This window comes from Notamacropus eugenii, chromosome 3 (assembly GCF_028372415.1).
Source record: "Notamacropus eugenii isolate mMacEug1 chromosome 3, mMacEug1.pri_v2, whole genome shotgun sequence".
NCBI classification, from domain to species: domain Eukaryota; kingdom Metazoa; phylum Chordata; class Mammalia; order Diprotodontia; family Macropodidae; genus Notamacropus; species Notamacropus eugenii.
In genome coordinates, this window is record NC_092874.1 from 417,894,439 (window position 1) to 417,918,147 (window position 23,709).

At 33.3% G+C, this 23,709-nt stretch overlaps 1 protein-coding gene across 2 annotated transcripts in view; it reads left to right on the forward strand.

Annotated features, from left to right (window-relative positions):
- VSTM2A (V-set and transmembrane domain containing 2A) overlaps positions 1 to 20,292 on the forward strand; it is a 35,681-nt gene extending 15,389 nt beyond the window's left edge. The window contains exons 5-6 of one of the 2 annotated variants that reach the window (XM_072598190.1): positions 13,217 to 13,288; positions 20,004 to 20,143. In XM_072598190.1, the coding sequence (XP_072454291.1) occupies positions 13,217 to 13,288; positions 20,004 to 20,071 (140 nt within the window). In that variant the 3' untranslated portion in view covers positions 20,072 to 20,143. Of the gene's footprint in view, positions 1 to 13,216; positions 13,289 to 20,003 lie in introns of both variants that reach the window. The other variant, XM_072598189.1, reaches the window with a different exon arrangement.
- The last annotated feature ends 3,417 nt before the right edge of the window (positions 20,293 to 23,709 follow it).

Genomic DNA, 23,709 nt, shown 5'->3' on the forward strand with positions numbered 1-23,709 from the left:
AAATACAGAGTCTAGAAGTGGGAATGAGTGGTATTAGAGAAGAGTGGAAAGTTGGTAGAAATACAATGGCCATAAGATCATAGATTTGGGGCTGGAAAGTAACTTAGAGATACCATTAAGGTTGGCCTCTCTTTTTGTCAACTGAAGCCAAGAAAAGTCATGTGATTTGTCCATGGATTCATATCAGGGTGAGCACCTGAGACAGGATTTGAACTCAGGTCTTCCAAATTCTGAGCACAGTGCTCTGTTGTGCCATCTAACTACCTAAAAGGAATTTAGAAATTATTTTGTAGGATATGAACAGAAAGTGAGTAGTTTTGAGCAGCTAGTAACATGGTCAGATTTGTGGACATTGATGATTTATCTGGAAGCTTTGTGATAGTTAGATTGGAGAGGGGGATAGAGATAGGGGGAAGTAATCTACCCATATTGGCTTGCCAAATTAGAAAGGAAAAGAATAAATATGCAAGTATATTATTCAGTTGTTTTTCAGTCATGGTTGACTTTCCATGACCCCATTCAGGGTTTTCTTGACAAAGATACTGGAGTGATTTGCCGTTTCCCACTCGAGCTCATGTTACAGAGATGAGGAATTGAGGCAAACGAGGTTAAGTGACTTGCCCAAGTTCATATAGCTAGTCAGTGTCCAAGATCAGATTCAAATTCATGAAGATGAGTCTTCTTGATTCTAGGGTTAGCACTCTATCTATTTCCCCATCTAGTTGCCCTACATACATGCAAGTATGTTCTTTATTTTACACTTTTCCAGTTAGGAAAAAAAAAAGAGTCAATGTGTAAGGTATATTTAAACATATCTTCTATTCCAGAAAAGGGAAGAAAAATGCTACCAATTTAGCACTTCAAAAAGCATATGCAAAGAATATGAGAGTATGTATTAATCTAGATACAATAGAAATTAAAACTCTGCTGAAAATCTATATTTACCTTATATATGGGCCAGATAGTGACTCTCCCAAATCCAAAGTTATTTTTCCTTGTCCAGATGACTCATTTTGTCTGCTATTATAGTCTAAGTTAACTGAATTATTACAAATATGGTTCTTATTGCAGTAATTTGAAAATTTTTTGTGGCTATGAATATGATGAACTGACTAGAGGCAATTTTTTGGTAACTTAGGCTAGGAAATCTGAATGAGAAAGACTTGGACCTGAATTATTCAGAGTATACATTCATAATGACCAAAATCAGAAAATTCTACCAACTTAATTTATGAAGTCACTTATTTTCTGAATCTTCACATCCATATCCAGGCATATAAGTACTGATATATGTAGGTCATTCCACCCTTGCATACCCAACTTTCAGGTATATGAGCAACAATCCTGGCATCTAGAGATTATGAATTACAGAATAGAGTCTTTGGAGCCAAATAATATTTATATCTATATAGAAATTTCATTGGAGAGTGGCACACAGGGCTAGCATTTTAACCTCATAGAGTTTTTCATATAAAATATTTACTAAAAGAGGAAGTTAACAAATTGTAGGATTATAGATTTAGAAGTGGAATGTAACATAAAGGCCATCTAATTGAACCTTTCTTGTTGTTGCTGTGGAACCTGAGGTACAGAGAGGTGATCTAAAGAGAAAATATCTAAGATACCGTTAGACAGATTTCTTTTGTTTTATGAGCCCAACCTCCTAGCCCATTTAGAATATGTTTAAATGAAGATGAGAGGCCCTACTTCTACCATGCACCACCACTAGCAACAGTACTGTCACTCAAATGTAATATAGGCTACTTGATAGTAATAGTGGTTGGGGAGGAAAGGGATGGAGGAGATATTTGTTGATTATGCATCAATACTGAGGTGGATGCAAGTGAGCCAATAGAAGGGGAGGAGAAAAGAATGGGAAACAGCTCTCCAGAGGGCCTAGCATTTATTATAATCATTTTTGGAAGAATATGCTAATGAACGCTGAAGGCTGATTTTCCATTTCTTCTTTTTTTCTTACACATATTTTTTTTGTCACTTTCTCTTCCTTAATCAGTGAGCAAATATTTTTATTGTATGATAATATTACACTAATGGCCACTTCACTGCCAAGAGTAAGCACTGGGTCATATTAGCAAGATGAGATAAAATCCTAAGATTTATTATTGTTGCTGTTATTTTTTTTCTAGTGAGGGAGAGAGATAAAGATGGAGAGGAAAAGACAGAGGGAGAGAGAGAGAAGGCAGGAAAGAGGGAAAGGGAGAAATATCGCATTTTTTTGTTTGAACCAAACAAAAACAGATGAACAGAACCAAACCAAAGCAGATAAGAAGTGAAAATTACTCAATGGAGCTATTTAACTTTTGTTCAATTTAAGTTTTAAAGATCATCTACATTTTTCTCTGTATACAAGAAAATCAACAACAGAGAAATATGTTTTAACATCCCATAGGCACTGTTAGCAAAATGGCACTATTGTACAATCAGTAATAGGAAATATACTTTAATAGTAGTTAATTTTTTGTAATATATTAAACAAAAAATCCAACATGATCCATTCCCTCCCCCAGTATCATGACCAATCATTCTCCAAGAAAATTTAACTAAATACACTGAAAAATACCTTCATATCTCCATTTATATTTACTCAATATGTTTTAGTGTTCAAACTAACTAGAAAATAAATATTAATATATTTTGTAGAACAATGCATAAGGAAACAAAAGAAAATATGAAAAAGTGAAATATTTTTAGTTACTTAAATGAATGTTCTTCATCATCTCCAGTATACCAACTAAATTCCCAGGGCAGAAATACAGGTCAATTCTTTTTTTTTTCTATTTGATATTTCCATCAGGATAGTAAAACATCTACTGACTAAGCTTTTCTTAAAAAGCAGCATACTGGCTCCTCAAGCTCATCATATTGAATGGATTTAGTGCAATTAAAAAAAGACTGAGTTACTTGGTCATGAATAGAAATATAAATGTATTTACTTACTCATTGTGGATGCATGATGTTTATAACCACTACGTGTATGTTTGTTTTTATATAAAATGGTAAAAAGGAACTAGCACTAGATTTGAAGTCACAATACTTAGGTTTGAATACTATCATGGTCATTTATTTGATGTTGAACAGTTCTGTTTCCCACTTTGGACATCGGTTTTCTCTCTATAAAATAATTATATTGAATTTGATGGCCTCTATGATTCTTCCAGCTTAAAATCTCAGATCTTTGGAAATTCTAATCCTATATAATTCCTTTAAAAACAGAAAAGAAAAATGAGTATTTGCAGAGAATGTTCAGTTTTATGAGTTGACAAGGAGTTCTTTGGAAAGGGAAATTTATACAGATAATCATCAGAAAATGTCCAGTTATATAATTCTTCATGAACAAATGAAGCTTAAAAGGTAACTCATCAACAAATCGAGGTAATTGCAAAGGAATTAGTATACAGTTTAGGTCATTTTTCTCCTGTACAAGTTTGAGTAATATAGCGACCTATTCACAGAGAAATGAAAAAATAGCAGTAATAGCTCTCTGTTATTTAGAGTCAAGCAAAGTGAATATTCCTGAAAATGTTGTAACTAAGAAATGTGTTTGAGTTAAGATATATTTCAAAGAAATATCTTAGAGAGTGACTAAGTGACACAGGAGACAGTGAGCTAAAACTATATTCAGTTAAGACCTGAGTTCAAATTATGTCTCAGAATTGTATGAACCTGAGAAAGTCACTCAACTTCTTTAAGCCTCAGTTTCCACTCCTGAAAATGGGAATAATAATAGATCCTACCTCATACAATGATCAATTGAGATAAGATAACAAATGTAAAGATTTTGCAAACCTTATAGCAATATAAATAAAGATACATATATATATATATATATATATATGCTAGTCCTTATTGTTGTTATTAGAGAAAGAATTTTTGCCAGAATTCACACTCTTTCATGTATAAAAATATCAATAGCATACAAGCTAACTCCTTCCCACCTAATCTGTAATCATACATAAGGCACTGCTGATTGAAACTCTCAGTGCATAAAGTTTCAGTACTTAACTGGTTCCAAGATTTCACTGTGAAGCGCCTTCTTAAATGTTGAGAGCGTAAACTTTCTCATCCTGAGACTCTTACCTATGTGTTAGCATAAATCTGCCAAAGGGACTCGATGCAGTATGTAAGACTCTTCTCTATTGTTTTGAGATTTCGTGAATACCGACATAACACACATTCTGTTCGGTTATTCTTGTCTCCATTTCTAATATGAACCACGATATTTTTGTTGATTCATATTTGAAAATTTGTCATCATTATCAAATAAACATTTCAAAACTTTAGTCTTATACTCAAAGTTCTCATACAATGAAATCAGTTCCTTGAGTGTTGAAGACTTTGTTACACTTACATAATGCTTAATAATCAAATTTCTCATCTTGTGACTTTGTCTACGTAACAACACTTTAGCAAACAGCGCAAAATGCAGCGTGCTTAGAAATTCCAATTGACATAAAATCCCACAAACTATAAAGGTGTGAATTACTGATTATTTTTATTATAGCTGAATGTTTGAAATAATGGAGTCATGGGCTTAGTAAACATGGTATTTCTCTTTTCTTTATGTTTGTAATTTACCCTAGAAGAAGATTTTTTCCCTTTTTTATTAATTTATTTGTTTTCAGTTTTCTATAATCACTTCCATATGTCTTAGATTTTTCTCCCCCTCTTTCTCTCTTCCCTCCCTGAGAGGGCATGCAATCTTATATGGGTTCTATAGAAGATGATTTGTACTGTACAAAATGTAGGGATTCTCATCTGCCCTATCCCAGTATTATAAATAGCAAATTTAGAGGTGTTAAGTCTGAGGGGTAATAGTGGAAGACAGAATTACTTTATGCTTCAAAAGCAGTGATAATATTACCAGGACATTTTGTAGAAATACGTTTGGCTAGATAGAAAATATCACACTATTTCCAAATACTCTCCAGTACTGAGAACTGTGTGTCATTTTATGTCTACACTAAAACGTGCATAATGAAAAAATGCAATTTTTACTTGTATAAGCTTTTCCATCTCAAATAGATAGTCTCTGTCTAATGCTGCTTTACAAAACAAACAGAAATCATGTCTATGGATCAATTTTTTTTGCCACACTGCCATATCAGTGGCAATTCTAATTAACAGCAACATGTGAATTACCTGGGGGAAATGCAAATGTTCACAAATATAATAAACCTTACAATTTTTGCAACTTTGAAAATCTTTAAATATGAAACATGCCCTCCTTTTAACTTCAATCACTTTTTTATGTGATTTGACTTTTGGTTCATTGGACTTTGAAACATTCCATAAGTCATCATAAACCTTTTCACACAATACGTCTACTTTTTTGAAGTCATATTTCCCCAAATTTTTACATGGGCATCTTTTCATGCATTTTAAAACTATCTCTGCTGTGTGATGTAATATAAGGTCATGTTGCAACATTGCATCTTATTCTGAGAAATTTCCTCATTCTACAAAAATTCTCTTCCTGAATATTAATATATTTACCATAATTCAACATTCCCTCAAGAATTCTAGACTCATTGAAAGTAAGTTTCCAAAATATGTTTGGGATGCATATTTTACATCGTGAGTAAAATGCCCAGATCTTACATATTCACCTCATCTTCTTTTGACAGCAATAGTCTCGAATGATAAAATGAGTAAAAATTACCTATAACCAAACTTCAGCGATCCATTTTTTTCTGTCATGCTCATAACAAATGTTTGTCGTCATAGCAATGACTAGCAACTTTAAAAAAAATTTTCTCGTTGTCCTTCCCATTTCAAGATGTCTTAGAGAAAGGATTCTTAATCTTTCTATGTGACAAGGACACCTTTGGTTCAATCTATGAACCATTTCACAACATAAAGATTTTTAAGGCAAAATAATAATTAAAGAAATGCTAAACTTTGTTAGAGGTTAATGAAAATAAAACTATTTTTCCCATCCAAGTTTATGAAGATTTGTGTTCCATGAACCCCAAGAATAAGAATACATACTGTAAAAGAATCAAAGAGTTCATTGTGCTTAAGAAAAACATCTGCTTTTTGGTTTGAAACAGTTGATTTTTTTTCAAATTAATAATGACAAGATCTCTAAGATTCCTTGCAATATGCTGTAAAAGTTCTAGGTTTTTCACATTTTCTCAGAGTAATATCCATTTTAGAAACCATAGTATTAAAAACAGAAGAGAGAGTAATCGAATTCATTTATTTAATATGAAATCAAGGATTCAACTGATAGGGACATTTCAAAAAGGGGAAAAAACTTGTCAATCTCATTTGATCTGGTTAGTGACCAGTTAGTGATATTTTGAGTCAGTTTAGTCAGTAGAAATTCATACCTATAAGTATCGCTGTCCCCAAATTAAGTATTTCAAAAGTATGGCTTGTCTCAAATAAGTGTCATACCAATGTCCTACTTTGGTGGTCATTAGTGAGGAGGAAGAGAGTCTGGATGCAGAATTTTATCTTATTGGAGAACTCTTAGTATGGAAACTCCCTTCCTATATATAGATTGACAACTCCCCAATAACTTAAAACCTTATAAAGCTGCTTAGGAAGCTTAGAATTGGAGTAGTTTACCCACTGATACAAAGTATGTATGTGTCAGATGTAAGACTGACTTAATCTTCCTTACTACAAAGCCTGCTGTATACCTATTATCCCATCTTGTCTCTCAATTTATGAAAACAACATGTAAATATACAGCATGTTGATACAGGAATTTAGAGATAAATACTTTTGTTATTACCATTTTAAATTGCTAATCAAGACCAAGAATGAAGTGGACATGAACTTGCTTAAAACTTTGCTCCAAGTACCCCTCTCTGTTGGTATACAACTCAGCAGCTGTGAAGATGCTTAGGTTTAGTTCAAAGGTAGAACTTGGAAGAGTGACAACTTATATGAACAGAGAAAAACTCATTGATGCTTGCAGCCTTTCAAATAAAATTAAGAAAGCATTCTATTAAATATTTTTGTTTGAGAGGATAAGTTTGAGAGTTGGTAGAGTTGAGGACAGGGATATCAAACTGATAACAGTAATCAATCTGTAAAACCAATAGACTCTGCACATTATACTAATGTAGTGTGTAGAGAAATAAATATTTATGCACTCTGTATATGTGGATATGTAAATATATGTGAGTATATCAACACATATTTTATTTATGAAGGAGGAAGTAATCTCAAGTATTATGTTTCTGTAAAATCTAACAAAATTCCTTCCACAATAGTTTCATTTTTCTCTCTAAGGCTACTATTGTTTGAAGCTTAAATTAAATTAGATTGGATTAGATGACTAAGTGCTTATTGTGTGTCAGACTTTGGGTTTAGTCCCCAAAATATGAATCAAGCAAAAAGAAAGAGTCTCTGCCTTCAAGGAGCTTACATTCTAACAGGGGAAGACAAAGCAAAAAGAATCTGAAAAAGGTTATATGTCTTCAAGGTGGAAAAAATTGTAAGGAGAGTCAGGAACTCTGCTAAGCTAAAATTTAGGGGAAAGCATGTTTTTGTTGTTAAAAAAGACTATTTAAAAATTATTCAGTCTTATATAAATATTTACTTTCACATTTCTACAGAGCATTAGCTAGAATGAGAAAATAGTTGCTTACTTTTATCTTACATTCACTTACCATTCTTCTTTAGAAACTACTCTAGCCTTCTCAGAGATCAGGGGTTTGAAATGATGATCTATATTGTAAGGGGTACTTGGTAAAGAGTCTGGGAAGATAGATTGGACCTCTTTGTAGAGTTGCATTAATATTATTGAATGAGTTTCAGCCCAACAATTTCTCTTTCCAACTTCCTTCACTCTAATTTTAAGGATTTTTAAGAAGCCTTTCACTATTTGGTTTTTTTTGCACATTGTTAAAGTGCTCTATAGTTTGATATTTTAATAAATATTAATGGAATAGTTTAAGTAATCATTCATTTCATAGAGAAGTAAACTGAGGCCCAGAAAATTAATTATTGATTTGCCAAGTTACAGAGGTGTTTTGTTCAGGGTAAATGTTTAATAAACTGTGTACACACATGTATACATGTCTATGTATGTATACATGTATATATGCATACACACAGAGACACACATACACATACACATACACACACACATACCATATGACACTTGTTTCAGTTCAATCTGCTTTAACATTCTCCAACACTTCATTAAAGATAGACTATGAACAAAACAATAAGTCAAGCCCTTTTAAAAAATCTTTTCAAATTTAAAATGTGTAAATATTCACAATGAATATATAGTAAACAGCTTTCGCAGTCCTGTTGAGTAGGCTTCTATGAACCTCTGAATATGTGGCTTGCTATAATTCAAACCCATGTCTTTTGATTGTATATTTAGTGCCCATTTCAATAAGCCATGCTAACCTCCTAAAAGTCCTGAAGTCTAGACTCTCATTATATGTACTGCTTAGTGGAGCCATCATATAATGCCTCTGAATTTCCATCATGCTGCTTTTGCTCCAAATTGCCACTACCATGAAGGCATACTTGTCAACCTTTCTCACTTCTGCTGTTTATTTTCTTCTCCCTGAAGTCTTGGATTTTTTCCTTTTTTAAACTCTTTGCTGAAGGGAGTGTAAATTCATTAGATTGTTGTGATGCTAGAGGAAGAAACGGGGTCAGCTAATTATCAATAACACCAAACAATTATAAAGCACCTTAAGTTTTGCAACATGTCATTCATACATCACTCCATTTAACACTTATTACAACCTAAAGGATAACTTCTATCATCATTCTCTTTTTTCAGTTGAGTAAACTGAAGCTCAGATAGGGTTATTGATTGTCCATTTTCATTTAGCCAGTAAGTGAAAGAAGCAGGTTTCAGATGCAGGTCTGCCTGCAAGAACCCAAACAATCAACCAGTTAGTAAGTATTTTAATGCATCTTGTTTGCTAGACATTATACTAGAAGACTGTTATGTGAGTGGAAACAATGGAACAGATAGGTGAGTTTTAGTGGAGGTAATGTGTGGTGATAGTGGGGGAGGGAGGATGACTCAGCATTGCTAAGTTGCATAACTGAAAGGATTGTATTGCTCTTAAAAAGCAGGAGAATTCAGAATTGGCTTGTTTTTATATTTTTTTGGGGGGAGGGATGAGTTGTTTTGTTCATATCAAATTTGAAATAAATATAAGACATCCAGTTTAAATGTCCATTAGAGAGTTGATGATGTTGGACTAGAGAACAAGATGGAAATGTGAACCAGATGGGAATGTGAAATCATAAAGTAAGAGACTTTAATTCCACCTGGACCCTAGGTATTCCCAAATGGGGAAACACCATCCCTTCCTCCAAATTCCCTAGCATTGTGACTATGACCCAGTTTTCAAAATTCCATTGCAAGTATTTATTGATAGAAAAGGAAAAAGGATTTGTTAAGAAAATTAGTCATGTAAACAAGATTTCAGGAAGCAGATTTAAATTATTTAAGAGAACATAGCTTTTCAAAGCTTTTTAGCACCATTTATTTACATACAAGCAATTGTTGTGCTAATTATAAATCACTCTTGCCTATTCATTCGCTTCATTACTATATGTATTGGAGGTAACAAAACTTCCATTTCTTTTAAAACAGTCTCTAATTTGGAGTCTTTCCTCTCTTCCTCCTATCCAAGTATGTAAAATAGTGTAATTTTTGTCCATAATTTTAAGTAGAAGGAGGTAATTTAAATCGAACACTATAGCCAGAGACAAAGACTAAATGAATGTGTAACATTTCCTGCAGAGATCAAATTTTGCTGATATCAATAGAGATAAAAATAAAGGGGTTGCTTTAAAATGCAATGTGGCATTGTCAAATATTTGAGAGAGGAAATGTTTTGTGTCCTCTTCCCCACCAGTCCACTAACATTTTTTTTCACTGTTACTGACATTAAAAAAGTGAAAAAAAAAAAAAAAACACATCAAAGAAATGTCCTGGTGATTATGTTCATGAAAAAAGGAGGGTGTTTGTATTATTCTCAGGTGAGGCCAGTATCCTTCATTCTTTTCAGGATTTACGTCTTTGTATAGTTCTGATGCACTTTGCCTTGCACCTGTGGTCCGAAACCTTATGGCTGGAATTAAGGTGTAGACCTATTAACTGAAGAGAAAATGTAAAGGACATTTTAATTGCTACTGCTAGCAAAACATAGCAAAAGTCCCATTTAAAAAAAAAGTTTGGTCAGAATGAAGGTCATTCCTTTAAATGGATTGTCAGAAAAAATTGAAACTGGTAATTGAACATACAAACTCTATTGCAATATTATACACACATATTGCATTTCTATATATATATATATATATTCTATTTAGATAAATGAGAGAAAAACACGTCATCTCCTTTCCTCCTTTATTACTCAATTAGAATATATAGAAATAAAATAAAAATTGTATAAAAGGATGATGACATATTCTTTCCCAATTACTTTCATTTCTTAAAATAAGCATTTCATTTAAATTTCATGAAAATGGACTTTGCATCCATCACCAGTTCCCCATGCTGACTCTTCATTCTTTATAATATCAACATATGTGCATGCACAAAAGCATATAGCTTTCTCTCAGTATGTGGAAAGCTGTTAGCTGGTGTCATTGAGATTTGATTTCAGGTTTAGTGAATTGTAGGAAATTGTTCTATGTATCATGTTTGTTGCTGTCTACCATATACCCAGTGCTATTTTAAGAACTGAAAAGTGCTACCAGTTAAAATTAAGATAAAAGCAGACAGATAAATGGATTGAATTATAGAGATCTTCCAATCTACTCCTTGTGAAAACCTATGTGGAGAGAAAGAGAAGAGAGCAGTCCTCAAAGCATTGGTCTTGTAAGCAAAGCTTTGAACTTTGAGACCTGGATATCTGGATTCAAATTCTACCTTTAGCATTTATTAGCTGTGACCCTGGCAAACTCATTTAACCTGAGTCTTAGATTTTGCCTCAGTAAAATAGGAATAACAACATCTTTAATACAGTATTGCTGCAAGGTTTAAGTGAAAAATATATAAAATTAATGTTATGTAAATAAATATGTTATTTTGTTGTCATTATTTTTAATGTTATTAAAAGCATCTGATTTAAACTAAAGGATAGCTCTACCAAAACAATAACAACAGAAATAAGCAACTACACCACACCACCAACAATATATTACCTAGAATACAGAATTACAGAATAGAAACCTGAATGTATACTCTGAATTGTGGAAAACAAAACTTTTTATTCTCAATTATTTAGATTACAACTCAAATTCTTCTATTTCTGGATTAAATTAGTTACATGGACTCTCTACCTGCACCGTATTGGTAGTAATCAAGGGAATCATTCCCACTCTGCTTCAATTTTTAACATACTCTTAAGCTTTGGCAAATCAACACCCTGTTGTGTCCTTAGCTCCCAATGGAAACAAGAGAGATTGATTGATTGTCTAAAGCAACTTCAAAATCTAAAATTTTCTTTTTCTATGAATCAATAGGCTAACATTATATTTCTTAATCAATTCAGCAATGTGACATAGTTGCTAATATACTTCATAAAGACTTGAGTACAAGTATCATGTTAGATACTTAACATTTGTGTGAATTTGGTCATGTGAATTCTCTTTCTCTGGGTCTCAGCTCACTCATTTGTTAAAAGGATATACATAATAAAGGCACTCCCCTCACAGGATTGTTCTAATGATCAAGTGGGAAATATATATATATATACATACATATATGTATACATGTGCATATGTGTACAAATATACACATATGCACGCAAAACTTGCTTAATAATATGTCTCTTCTTGAACTTAATTCACTTTGTTCTCTACCTAAAATGAAATACCATAAAGAGACAGTTTGCTAGTATCTTTTGTTGAGACTACATCAAAGATTAGTCAAGACATATATATATATGTATATATATACACACACATTTGCATATATATATAACTTATAAACACATACACATTCACACATATATGTAGATAGAAATAGTTAGATATTGATATTGATATCTAGATAAAGATATAGATGTGTATATATATATATATATGTTCTCTGCAAAACCAAAATAGCTATATAGATGTCAGATATTATATTAATACCTTAATAGCAAAATAATTAGTACCTTAAATATGAGTACTTTAAACTAAATTAATATATCTGAAATCCATATTTAAAACATCTTAATATATGATCTAAGAAATAATTCCTATAATCTTTAAACAAGTATAATTGAGTGTACCAAATCGGAAGTCAGAAGACCAGGTTTTTAACTTCAATTTAGCTACATCCTAATGCATAATCTTGGACAAGTCTTTTTCCCATTTCTGTGCTTCAGATTTCTCCTCTGTGAAAGAAAGGTTTTGTAGCAGCTAGTCTCTAACTTCCATTCCAGCTCTAAACATAATGTGCAAAGTAATTATAGGCCTTGTACTTAGAGTAGTTTTCCATAAATATGATAATCTAAACTAAGTCCCCCAAATCTTATTCTAGCTTTGAACTAGATACTAAAATATATACAACTCGAATAAACTAGCAATTTCAGTCTTGACTATTCTTTAATGTAATCTCATCAAAATGTCCTAGCAAAGGTTGTCTCTTTATGATGTTTGATTTTAGGTAGAGAACAAAGTGAATTAAATTCAACAAGACACATTTATTAAGCATCTACCAATTTCCCAGCACCGTGCTAGCTATTAGATTTACAAAGACATAAAAAAGATATCCACTGTCCTCTAAGACACCTTATAATCTAAAAATGTGATACAACATATTACACAAAAAGTCTAATACAATGGAGATTCAGAGAGAGGGTGACCCAAAGGACTGAATGTATCTGGGAAGGATTCACAGAGGATATGGCAAGAGGTCCGAAGTTTAAAGAAAACAAGGGTAGTGAGAGTCTAAAGTGAGAAAAAAAGCACATTTTAAGAATATTGTATGTTAACATACATAAATAAAAGTTCAGGAGAAAACAAGTATTTAAGTTTGATTGGAATACAGAGATGTGGATAAAGATTGTATGAAATAAGGCTGAGAATAGGTAGGTGAGAATACGATACTGATGGACTGTAACTGTCAGGCTAGCAAGTTTGTATTTTATCCTGGACTGTCGTTAGTGGGGAGTCAAAGGTGTTGTCTTGTGGCTGTAGTTTGTTTTTTGGAGAGGAGTTACATGGTTAGACCTGTGCCTTAAGAAAATTATTTTTTTTGCAGCTCTGTGGAATATGACTTGGAAAAGGGACAGTCTGGAAGGAGACCAATTAGGAAAATATGACACTTATATAGGTGAGAAGTGATGAGAGTGTACATTAGTGTGGTAGATGTGTGAATGGTGATAAAACCTGCAATACTCTGGAGTGCAATCCCAATCAGATTAAGATATAATTGGGAAATATTTACCAAAACAAGTAACAATAAAATAATATAGTATTAATATGTGGCTAAGTCAATATGCCACCCGCAGGAATCCTTATGTGCGATGATTGTGTTATTATTTGAGTTTTAACACCACAGTTCAAGTTTAGTCCTTTCATTGTATAGTAGAGGACAATGAGACTCAGAAAATTGAGGGATTGGTCCAGCCCTTTAGGTAGTAAGTGGCAGAGTCAGGTTTAAATGCAGACCCTTGCATTCTACAGTCCTTATTCTTTTCACTTAGAAACTATTTCTTCACATAGTTCCTATAAATTTAGGAATAAAGAAACATAGAATATAACAGGAAGATGGGACTTAATCAATTTGGCACCTTTTCATAGACCAGAAAACAACAACAAAAAAGGGCTCATGAAATAACATTCAACACAATGCTTCACATTCTTATTTCTATTACATAACGTATAATGATGATGAAAAGATCTCTAGTACCTGTTGTTATCTACATTTTACCAATCATTACAAGATAAACAAAACAAAACTGCTAATTTTTCCAAGATCCCACAAGTCTGTGGCTGTCATACTTTAGAATGTAGCTTTTATGTTCCTAATGTAGTTTTTGGTCCTCTTTGGTGGTGAAAACAACAATACCAGAAGACAATACATGTGTGTATGTGTTTGTGCAGATAGACAGCAAGATAGAAAGACAGAGAGAGAGACAGTCAGACAGACAGATAATAGCTAGTGGGATAGAGAGATAGAGAGATAGATAGATAGATAGATAGATAGATAGATAGATAGATAGATAGATAGATAGATAGATAGATTGACAGATAGATGCTCTATTTCTTGCCAGTAGCTTTGGACAAGTCACTGAATATCTCTCATACTGTTTTGTTTTTCATCTGTAAAATAGAGGTAATGACATTTCCTTGATTACTTAATAGACTTATTGTGAAATTTAAATGACAGCATAAATGTGATAAAAATTGGGAGCATTCTAAAATCAATGTAAATTTATAATTAATAAGATTATTATAATAAATTATAATAAAATATCAACTATGGCCATCATGGCTGAAAATCAAAGACTTTCTCTTCATCTATATTAGATGATGAACTAGATGAACTAGATGACCTTTGTGGTTCATTCCTCTAAATCTTGTAATGGTAGCTTTCGTTTTTGCACCATATGTATATGAAGTTCTCACTTCTGTCAGTGGGTTACAGAATTCTACTACAATGTGAGTGATAACCTCAGCCATGGACGATCCAGAACTTGATTTCTGGGTTAGAATTAACTCCTTTGAAAAAAATACTATCATATGCTGCCTATGTTGAACTTACATTCTTATTGAACATGCCCATTTGTCATTTCAGTACCCTCCCATAGGATTTTAAATTACAAACTTTCCTAATCCATTAGATTTACTAAAAACTGTATCTGTCAAGAGGGCCACATGACATAGCAGATAAAAAAATGGCTTTACAGACAGGAATATTTGGCTTCAGGTCTTGGCTCTGAAACAGACTAGTTTTGACTCAGGCAAATCTCTAAGACTCTAAAAATAAAAGGCAGAACAGACCCATCTGCATTGTTATTTAAATTCCCCTCTAGGAACTCCCTTCCCCAAGGAAATCATAAGTCCTATCCAAAGTCTGAGACACGTGTGTGTATGTGGGAGAAAGTAAATATTTGGAGTAGCTGGTATCTATATAGCTCTTGTGTATGAGGTGGATAGATGTGGACATTCATTTATAACCCCCTGGGAAGCAAACTCCCTCCACCAACATAGATGATGTGTTTGTTTATAACTTACAGTCCTAGAGAGTTATTGGGGACACTAAGAGAATAAGGGACACATCAGAATTACATATCCAGAATGTTTCAGAGACATAGTTTCCTGAACTTGGGCTCTTGACACTAAAGCTAGCTGTATCCCACTGTACCACATAAAATGCTTTACATGCGTTATCTCACTTAATCTTCAAGGTAGTCCCATGAGCTACCAATTCTAAGAGGTAGAATAATTGACACAATTGTCTTACAGTTAAATCAGTATTAGCAATGATATTCAAGCTCATCTCTCTTGACTCCAAATACAATTTTCTTTCCACTAAACCCTACTGGTGAAACTAATAAATAAATAACATCAACCAAAAAAATTACAGAGCTCAACCAAGGAAAATCCTCCCAGAATGGGTATCCTTTTTAAAAAATGAGTGGCAACATATGTTTTGAAGCCTAGGTTGAATGGCAAATACGTCCTCAGAATACTCAGAGATTTGTGAATGTAGCTTTCAGTCTTGTGTCCTCAGTTTGAAAGGCAAGAAAATGATTGAAATTCTAAAGGATTTTGATGAGTGAAGAACAGATGGTAGTTGCAATTTAGACCAGACAAGTATGCAAAGAAATGTAAATGAATTATTTAGAAGCAAACAACCCAGCTAGGAGATAGATGCCAAAATATATCAGTTAAGATAGTGAAGTATTTTAATAGATTTGTTGAACTCTCAATGTATGATATATAAAAGTAATGTGTTTGTGTGTATGTTTGTATGTTTTTACAGATACACATGCATATGCATGCACATATGTTTATGTGTATATATTTAATGGATGCATGCATATATGCCAATAGCATAAGCAAATTACATACTTCTACATATAAAAATATTCATATACCCTAAGAGTTTTATTATTTGCTCTGATTCTAAGGTCAAAGTCTTCAAGAAATGTTAAAGCTTTATGGGACCATATAATTAATAATACACAATCCTTTTCTTATAGAGGTAAGGAGAATGAGGTTTGCAGAAATAAAATAACTTGTCCAAGGTCATACAGGAAGCAAAAGGGAGAAGTAGGATTAGAAGCTGTCTTTCGACAAGAGATCAAGTGAAGTAAACTATATCATGCTGTCTTTTCCTTAAGAACCTTTGTTCAGAACATAAACATGTAGTTGGGAACTATTTGCTTTTAGCATAATAGGAAAAGTTTTCCTTTAAAGTTGGGTTATCTACTATTTTACTTTGTATACTGGATTTGAAAAAAAAAAAACTACTGTTAGCACACACACATTCAAACATGAAGAAACTTCATCATGTTTTCCTAACACTTATTTTTAAATTTGGAACATATTATGAGATTAGATCTTGCAGAAGATAGGTGAAGAAAGTCATGCCACAATTTCTATGTAAAGAATTTGACAGAAATTGACATATTTCTGGGAAAGTGACAAAGAAAACAGAAAAAAAAATGAGAATTGGAGCTTCACAATCTTGACTTTTATTTTGGATACATTTTTTTTCTTATGTCTGATTTCCTCATAGTTAAAAGTGATTCAGAATATTTTATATTCAAGAACATGTAGCCATTTGACCAAACTGCTAATATGTGCTTTTCCATCACTGCCATACTTTTCCAATGAAATTCAGGTTACTTTGAGTCTTCATTGATTTTTCAAACACAAAAACTTGGCAAATTAGTTTCTTTAGAGGAAAATGCATTTTCAAAACATGATTGCAATCTGCTTTTTTTGTTGCCATGGTTATTGTTTTTCTCATGTAAGACAGTCTAATTTAAAAAAAAAAAATTCCACCACCGAAAGTTCCCTGAAGACTTTACTGTTATTATATATCATTACACCTTTTTTTTTTTTAAACACTCTTCCTCTACCCATTAAAAACAATGAAAAAATTATAGCATTGCTTCAATTCCTTTCAGGTAGAAACAGGAAGTATTCTGCACACAACTGAAAGCTAAGCTTTAGTTTCAAAGTCACTTGGGAAATAACAGTGACAGTTTTTGTAGCTCCTAGAAGCAGCTGCAGAGGCTTCTGCTCACAAAACTGTTTGTACAGAATATGACTTAAGAAAAGTTTGTGATGAAACATTCATACACTTTATGATAAGAATAAAAATTTTGTATTAGGATATTATGTTGCCTGCCATTAGTTATTTTTCAGTTATGTCAAACTCTTCATTTTCTCATTTGGAGTTTTCTTGGCAAAGATACTGGAGTGGTTTTTCTTTCTCCAGCTCATTTTACAGATGATGAAATTGAGGCAAACCTGATTAAGTGACTTTTCCAGGGTCATACAGCTCATTAGTGTCTGAGGCTAGACTAGAAATCAGGAAGGTGAGTCTTCCTGACTCTAAGGCCAGCATTCTATCTACTGCACCAGCTCTATATTGAGACATATTGTATGTATTTATAATATAGGCAATGGACAAACTTTAATGCATCTAAAACCTGTGTGTCACAAGGGTCAGCTCAGTGACTCTGTAGATAGAGCCCCATTCCTGGATCAGGGAGACTTGAGCTCAAATTCAGCCTTAGACTCTTACTAGCTGTTTGATCTTGGGCAAGTAGCTTAACCCCTGTTTGCTTCAGTTTCCTCATCTGTAAAATGGGCATAATAATAGCACCTATTTCCCAGGGTTACTGTGAGGATCAAATGAGTTAATAAACTATAAAGGACTTAGCTTAGTGCCTGGTACACTTTATAAATGTTACTATTATGATCATCATCATTATCATTATTAAGACAAAATCTTCATTATTAGCTTATGTGATATGTCTTCCCTATCTGCTCAAAACAAAACATGCACACACAAGAAAGTGAATCTGACATGAAAATACAGAAAGTCTTTCTGAGATTTGGAGAAAACATGAATGTAAGTCCAAATCCTGTTATATTTTTTAAAAAGATAAGAATATCTTGTCTGATTATCACCACTTGTCCTCACCACCAGAGCCTGGAAATAATTTGATTTGACAAAGAAAGAATATTCTAATAAATATACGTGTCTGGCAAGGAAGTATTAACTTAAAAAAAATCACTGAAAAGAGCTAAGTGCTGTCCTGCATGTTTGAAGAAGAATTTAGATTCTTTAAAATAGATTCATAATCCTTTTCTTTGTTTCATTCTGGCATCCTAGTACTTTTATAGTTGCATTTGTCCACACTTGATCTCATTTATTCAGCCTCTGCTTTAACTTGCACATACTGGATATGGTATTGTAGAAAATGTTGTGTCAGAAATGATGCTACTTTTGTATCCCATGGGGAGTGGGGTTGCTGCCGAACCATTCCCAGTGAAGAATTTGTGTTAGGAAGTGACTATATGAAAAGGCCCTTGCATTCTGCATGGTGAATCAGAGAATATGAATCCTCAGTGATTTCTGGGAGAAAAGGAAATGGTGACATCAGAGAGAAAACTGCTACTTTAAAAAAATGTCCATGACACATTTTGAGGGTGAATCATTTTACCTGCTTGCTTTGTTTCTTAACATCAGCACCTCCTTAAACAAAAAAAGAACCAAAACCAAATAAAAACCCTAAAACCAAAAGACAAAACAAAATATCAATGCCTCTAATGTCATCACCAATTCAATTAGTTTTCTACGGAAGGAATATATCCAAAAAATGTCTTTGGTTGGGAACAATTATCTTCATTTGTTAATGATATAGTTTTTAGATTTGGGGAAACTGAGGCTTGTGTTTTTTGTACAGGTTGCAAATACATTCCTTAAACAATCTTCAGAGGAATGACTCCAGCCCAGCTATAGCTTTGACTCCTTTCACTCATGACAACCAATATGGAACCCAAATCAAACATTTTCTTAAGTTTCTGTCATGATCACTCTCATAACACCCCATTATTTTTTTTCTGGCTGGAGATGGTCTACCTACTATAAGAAATGTGTTTCATATAAACATACAAAGGAAAATTTAATTACAGTATTTTGAGGTTTGCACACACACAAAAAGAGAAACTGAAAGTAAGCAACTTATTATTTGGATAGTTCAGGATGTTAATTTGATAAAAGATCACCTTTCAATTCAATCCAATTCAATACATATTTACTTAATTGCCTACTAGATACATGGCACATGTACAAAGTTTTGGAGCTAAAAAGGAAAGACAATATTCCCTGAATACACTGAAGTTACATTCTACTATCTCCTATGTGGCCTGTATGAATCTGCAAAACACTACAAGTAGCTAAAAATTTCAAACAAAACTAAAAAAGAAGATAAAAAATAAGAATCCCTACCCAAATGACTTCCAAAAAGACATATCTGATATGTCCTTATTCTTGATATACTACTAATGATTCTAGTTTAATGCATGATTCATGGGCCTGAAGTGGATTTTCATCATATTCATGACTACATGTACAAAGTACAGTCCCCATTTTCCACTGAAAAAGCTCAAGGGTTCATAACAAAATTGCTATTTCATAGGTTCATCAGGGCCACTTTTGTAATCCCTGATTCAAAGAAGGAAAATTATTTAGGGAAACCAGATGCTGATAAACATCCAAACTGAGCTACGAAGTCCCTAGCATACACTCTCTCAAGCAATGCAGAGCCCATGGCTCTCAGCTTGCTTTAAGTCTTTTAATGCTCGAGCTAGTTAAAGGGGGTTGCATTTGGGAGCTGCCATTATTGCAAATCTCTAAGTGACTGCAGGGCTAATTCCTCAAGGAGCACTGAGGGGAAAGGTTCTTGCATCTAGCCCTCGTTGTATGCTGCACATGGGATTACATTGTTTGAAAACAGACAAACAAACAAGACAGCCTTCATGGGACTGAAATACTTTGTATGTGTTGTTATTTGCAGTGCATGCCAAGACATTCATGAGCACCAGAGCTGGCGAGCTATTTAAGTATATATATGTATGTGTTTAAAACAGCCTAATAAGGAGCATTGGAAATCTGCAAGATGAGCGAATATCTTATAACTTCTTCCGCAGGTGCGAGGATAGCTACAAGCCATGGACTTTCTGTCCTGCTTCTTGTTTGTGGCTTTGTGAAGGGTGCTTTGCTTTAATCTAAAGTGCTGACTTTTTTCCAATATCACTTTCTCTTCTTAAAGCAAAGAGCAAATCGCCTGTAAAATCTTCGGAGCGGACAGCAAAGTTGACCCTAAACTCCAACCACCACTCTGCACCCAATGTACTCTAATTCTCTACACAAGGAGCACCTTCTTCAGGAAGTTAAAAACACAAAAAAACAAAAAAATAAAAAACAAAAAGTTAAAAAAAAAAAAAGAAGAGGATTGCCCAAGTTTTCCTAATAATATTTTCTTTGGCAGACCACTGAGCTTTTAGTTCGAGAGGACTGGTGTGAAGGGATAGGACATTTTGTAACAGCAAGACTTGTTTTCCTTTTCTTTCGGCAAGTAGAAGCACTGTATCATTGACTGCTCAGGGGTTGGCCTGTAAGTCATCAGTATAATTGTTCGCTGCGGATATCCTTGATTTCCACTAGGTAACACCATTTCTCCACTGGAGGCAAACAGAGCCCAAAAATAAGTAAATACGTAAATGAAATACTACAGCATATCCTCAAACATCAGTCAATACCTGCCTTTTGGGGGAGGAACAAAAATATTGACATAGCAAGCCAACGTATAGAACACGAACTTAAGGCAGAAAAAAAAAGAAAAACACATGGACAAGAATGGAGTGGGGTTTTTTGTTTTGTACTTTTTAAAGATTTTTCTTCACTTCTGTTGGGGCTCTTCTTTTTTGTTTCTTTCTCTCTCTCTTTTCCTTTTTTTAATGTTTCTATTTATTGTGCGATGGTGGCAAGTGCTGACTAAGGCCAATCCTCCTTAAATGCCTGGAGGTTTCTATAAATACATTTTTTGAGTGTACTCTATTTCATTGTGTTTTATCTAATTTTGCAATTCCTGTATATGCAAAACTGACATAAATTCTGTAAATTGCTTACAGTACATGTGATATAACTTCAAAGTAGGCAGAATATGATCCTCATGCAAGCCAATTTTGACATAATATATATCTATATCCATATGTCATGCCACCAACAAACATCTTTATTTCCTTTTCTGATGAAGCTTATTATTTTAATTTGTAATTCAGTATTGTGTGAATTTCGTAATACATGAATTCACTTCCACTGGTTTGACACTTGCAGATGTCTGCTAATTTCTGTAAAATGCACATTAAAATTTGTAATGATCTCTGAAAAATGAACTATTTCAGTTGTGTGTATAATGTGTTGGAGTTTAATATGTGCCCTTTTTATGTATGTTGGTTTGGATTTGAGGGATTTTTTTTCCAGAAGAATGTAAACTTTTGTGTTACACTGATTATACATAGAGAAAAAAGGAGGAAATGAAATGTTTCCTCCAAGAAGATTTGCTTGTAATGTGAGCATGGGGTAGGGGATTTGATCACATTGATTTCTGAAGTTCACTGAGAATTTTGTCTTCTATGACTGAAATCATTTGTTCTTCTTTAATCCATTCTGTATCTTCATAGCATTATTGTCCAGTCATATGCTGCTAATTGGATTTGTCTCTAAATTAAAATTTGATTCTTGTATGGAAATAATATGCACAAGATAAATCAAAATAACTGACGAAAGGTAGAGGGTCCATTTTTCTTTGGTGAAGTGAAAATGTTTGAGTATCCTACTTCCTATTTTGTTTTTTTTTTAAAAAATTTTCAGTATCTAGTTTCTCTTCTGGAAAAGAAAGATAGGTATGACTGTAATTGTGTGTATGTAAGCTCTACTACAGTATGTGTCAGGAAAGAGAGATATGAAAGATTGGAATTTTCCTTCCATTTTGGTCCCTCAATATATCTTTCCCTGGGAAGAGGGAAGATCATCTATTAATGATCACTTCCTGCTCTTGGTCTGAGGACCTGAACTGAAGTCTTAAAATTACTGTCTGTTTCATGGTTTACAGGTAATACACTGACTGGTTCTGTGACTGGATACTGAACAATGCAATATGGTTCAATGCTTTCAATGTATTTGTCTGAGAAATGATGTCTTGTGTCATACATTTCTTCTCTAGTCACGTCTTGATCTGTTTGGTTCTCTGATCTTGTAGAGTGTAATTAGAAAAGCTAAAGAAAGAGAAATTTTATTTACATGAGTACAGAAAAGAGCAATGGTATTTTTAGGAGGTTTTATTTATCAGAAATATATTTTCCTTTAAAATTACATTTGCAAAAATCATGGAAAAGTGAGAAGAAAATGTGTTTTTAACCAAATCAAACAGGACCAAAGCTGCTACTGAATGCTCACTTGAGCCTCCCTCTGAGACTGATGGATAAACCCAGCAGTGTAGAATTGGGCTCAGCCACTCAACATTCATAAATGGGGAAGGAATTACCCTAACCTTAAAACTGAAGGCAATTTGGGAATTCAAGCCCTGAGATTAGTTAAGACTAAAGAAAGACCATAGGCTTGTAATCTTCCTAACTGCTGTTAGGTTTTGTTTTGTTTTTTTTTTTTTTCAGTGTGAAGGGATCCTATCTAGTTAGGAAGGACTTAGTAATAGAAATAACTCTGTCCTTGCCCAAATCTAGTGAAATCAACTCTACTTACTGACTTACTGAGGGTCCTTTTACCTGAAAGATCATTTGCACATCATATAGTGGCCCCAACCTTTAAAAATCAATTAAGTATCTTAAACATTGTAATAGAAACTAGAATTTATTAAGGAGACCTTCAGATATTTTATGCCTCTTATTGTGTCCTTCTGGGACTATGACTTTGTATGTAACCATGATTATGGCAATACAAATAAAGGTTGGAAAAACACTGCTATCTGAATTTCTCAACATTGGTTTCAAAGGTCATGTGTTGGCTTCAATAAAAGGGAATTATGATAATTTCAAAAGTCATTCTCCCCTAGGATCGATTTACATAATTTTTTATTTTCTATTCTTCATTGAGCATTTACTCCTTGCCTACTTTCAAAGGGATTCAAAGTGGCTTCTAATTTTAATCTTGTAACAACAGTGTAAAGATCCACCATTTCATAAATGTTTATACAGTGTCTATTTATTCAGATACATATGGTACTCAGTCTTTAAGAGGTGCTATAACCCCTTCCCCTCCCAAATTATTTACCTTGTGGCTAATATCCTAGGGGTTATCCTCTTATCATTTAATGAACTTGGTTTTCAGGTGGCCAACATTCAGTCAAATAATAGGTGCATGTATAAAGGGGTTGTTCTTTTTTTTTCCTTCAGTTTTCTAGGACTCACCAGAGATTGTGATCTACTTTCATGGGCTTTGAGAACTTGGAGTACCTTTCATGACATGATGAAGCATTGATATAGAACTTGACTGGAGGATAATGAAAAAGTAAGGGTAAAAATAGAATGAAGCACCCTTAAAAATCACATGAACTTATGAGCCTGAAGTTTTTCATAAAATTTCTTGATTGCTAAAGCAAAAAGGGAAAAAATATATTCTTCAAAAAGCAAATATAATCTCTTCTGAGAGATTAATTTTTTTCATTGGTATTATATTCAAATAAAGATAGATTAATGGGCGTC